This window comes from Sinocyclocheilus rhinocerous, unplaced genomic scaffold (assembly GCF_001515625.1).
Source record: "Sinocyclocheilus rhinocerous isolate Xijiao unplaced genomic scaffold, SAMN03320098_v1.1 C36108172, whole genome shotgun sequence".
Taxonomy (NCBI): domain Eukaryota; kingdom Metazoa; phylum Chordata; class Actinopteri; order Cypriniformes; family Cyprinidae; genus Sinocyclocheilus; species Sinocyclocheilus rhinocerous.
In genome coordinates, this window is record NW_015773276.1 from 1 (window position 1) to 828 (window position 828).

At 39.9% G+C, this 828-nt stretch overlaps 1 protein-coding gene across 1 annotated transcript; it reads left to right on the forward strand.

Annotated features, from left to right (window-relative positions):
* Nucleotides 1–290: 290 nt before the first annotated feature.
* On the forward strand, nt 291–744 carry LOC107735516 (probable E3 ubiquitin-protein ligase HECTD4; the record flags this gene model as incomplete). The annotated part of the gene is made up of 2 exons (XM_016547172.1): nt 291–426; nt 590–744. Coding segments are annotated over exons 1-2 (291 nt in total), but the record flags the coding sequence as incomplete, so codon positions are not given.
* Nucleotides 745–828: the final 84 nt, after the last annotated feature.

Below are 828 nucleotides of genomic sequence, written 5' to 3' on the forward strand. Positions count from 1 at the left end.
AAAATAAGTGTACTTGATAATTACAATGTTGTGCTTTAAAGTGAAACTTCTGACGTTATTACAAAATGCATATTTTAAAAGTGTACTCAAGTGTGATACGAAACAGTCATGAAAGTGTCTCTTAAGTGGCCTTTTAGTTCATTAATATTAGCCTATATGATCTGCAGGTACAGTTGTTTTTTAAATATCCTCTTAAAATTTGAAGTACACTTTCACTTTTTTTTGCACATCTTTTCCTGGAGGTTTTCTCCACGTGCCTGATATGAATCATGCTGTTTTATTGGACAGGAATGGTTGATATCGCTCGTCAGACCGTCGAGTTCCTGTATGAAGAGAATGGAGGGATTCCTCGAGACCTCTACCTCCCAACCATCGAGGACATCAAAGATGAAGCTAACAAGTTCACCATCGATAAAGTCCGCAAAGGTCTGTGCGAAACACACGTTCACACTATTTGACTGAGAATTCTCTTCATTTTCCTGCGTTTGTGGTGCAAGTTTTCACAGTTTTAGTCAGCTTTTAGCATTTTGAATTACTTGTAAATGAAGCTTATATAAATTACAATTCAACATTTCTGCTACGGTAACAGGTTTGACAGTCGGCATCCGCTGCCCTGAGGGAAACAACAGCAGCAGCAGCACAGCTCTGCCGAAGTTTGCCATCCGGGGCATGCTGAAGACCTTCGGCCTGCATGGAGTCGTGCTCGATGTCGACTCTGTGAGTGTCTGCATCAGTCATATAAGGGTTTCCAAAAAAAACAGATCAGCGTAGGCAGAAATGAAACCCCACAAACAGTCCAAATTTCACAAAAAATAAGAAATTATGTAA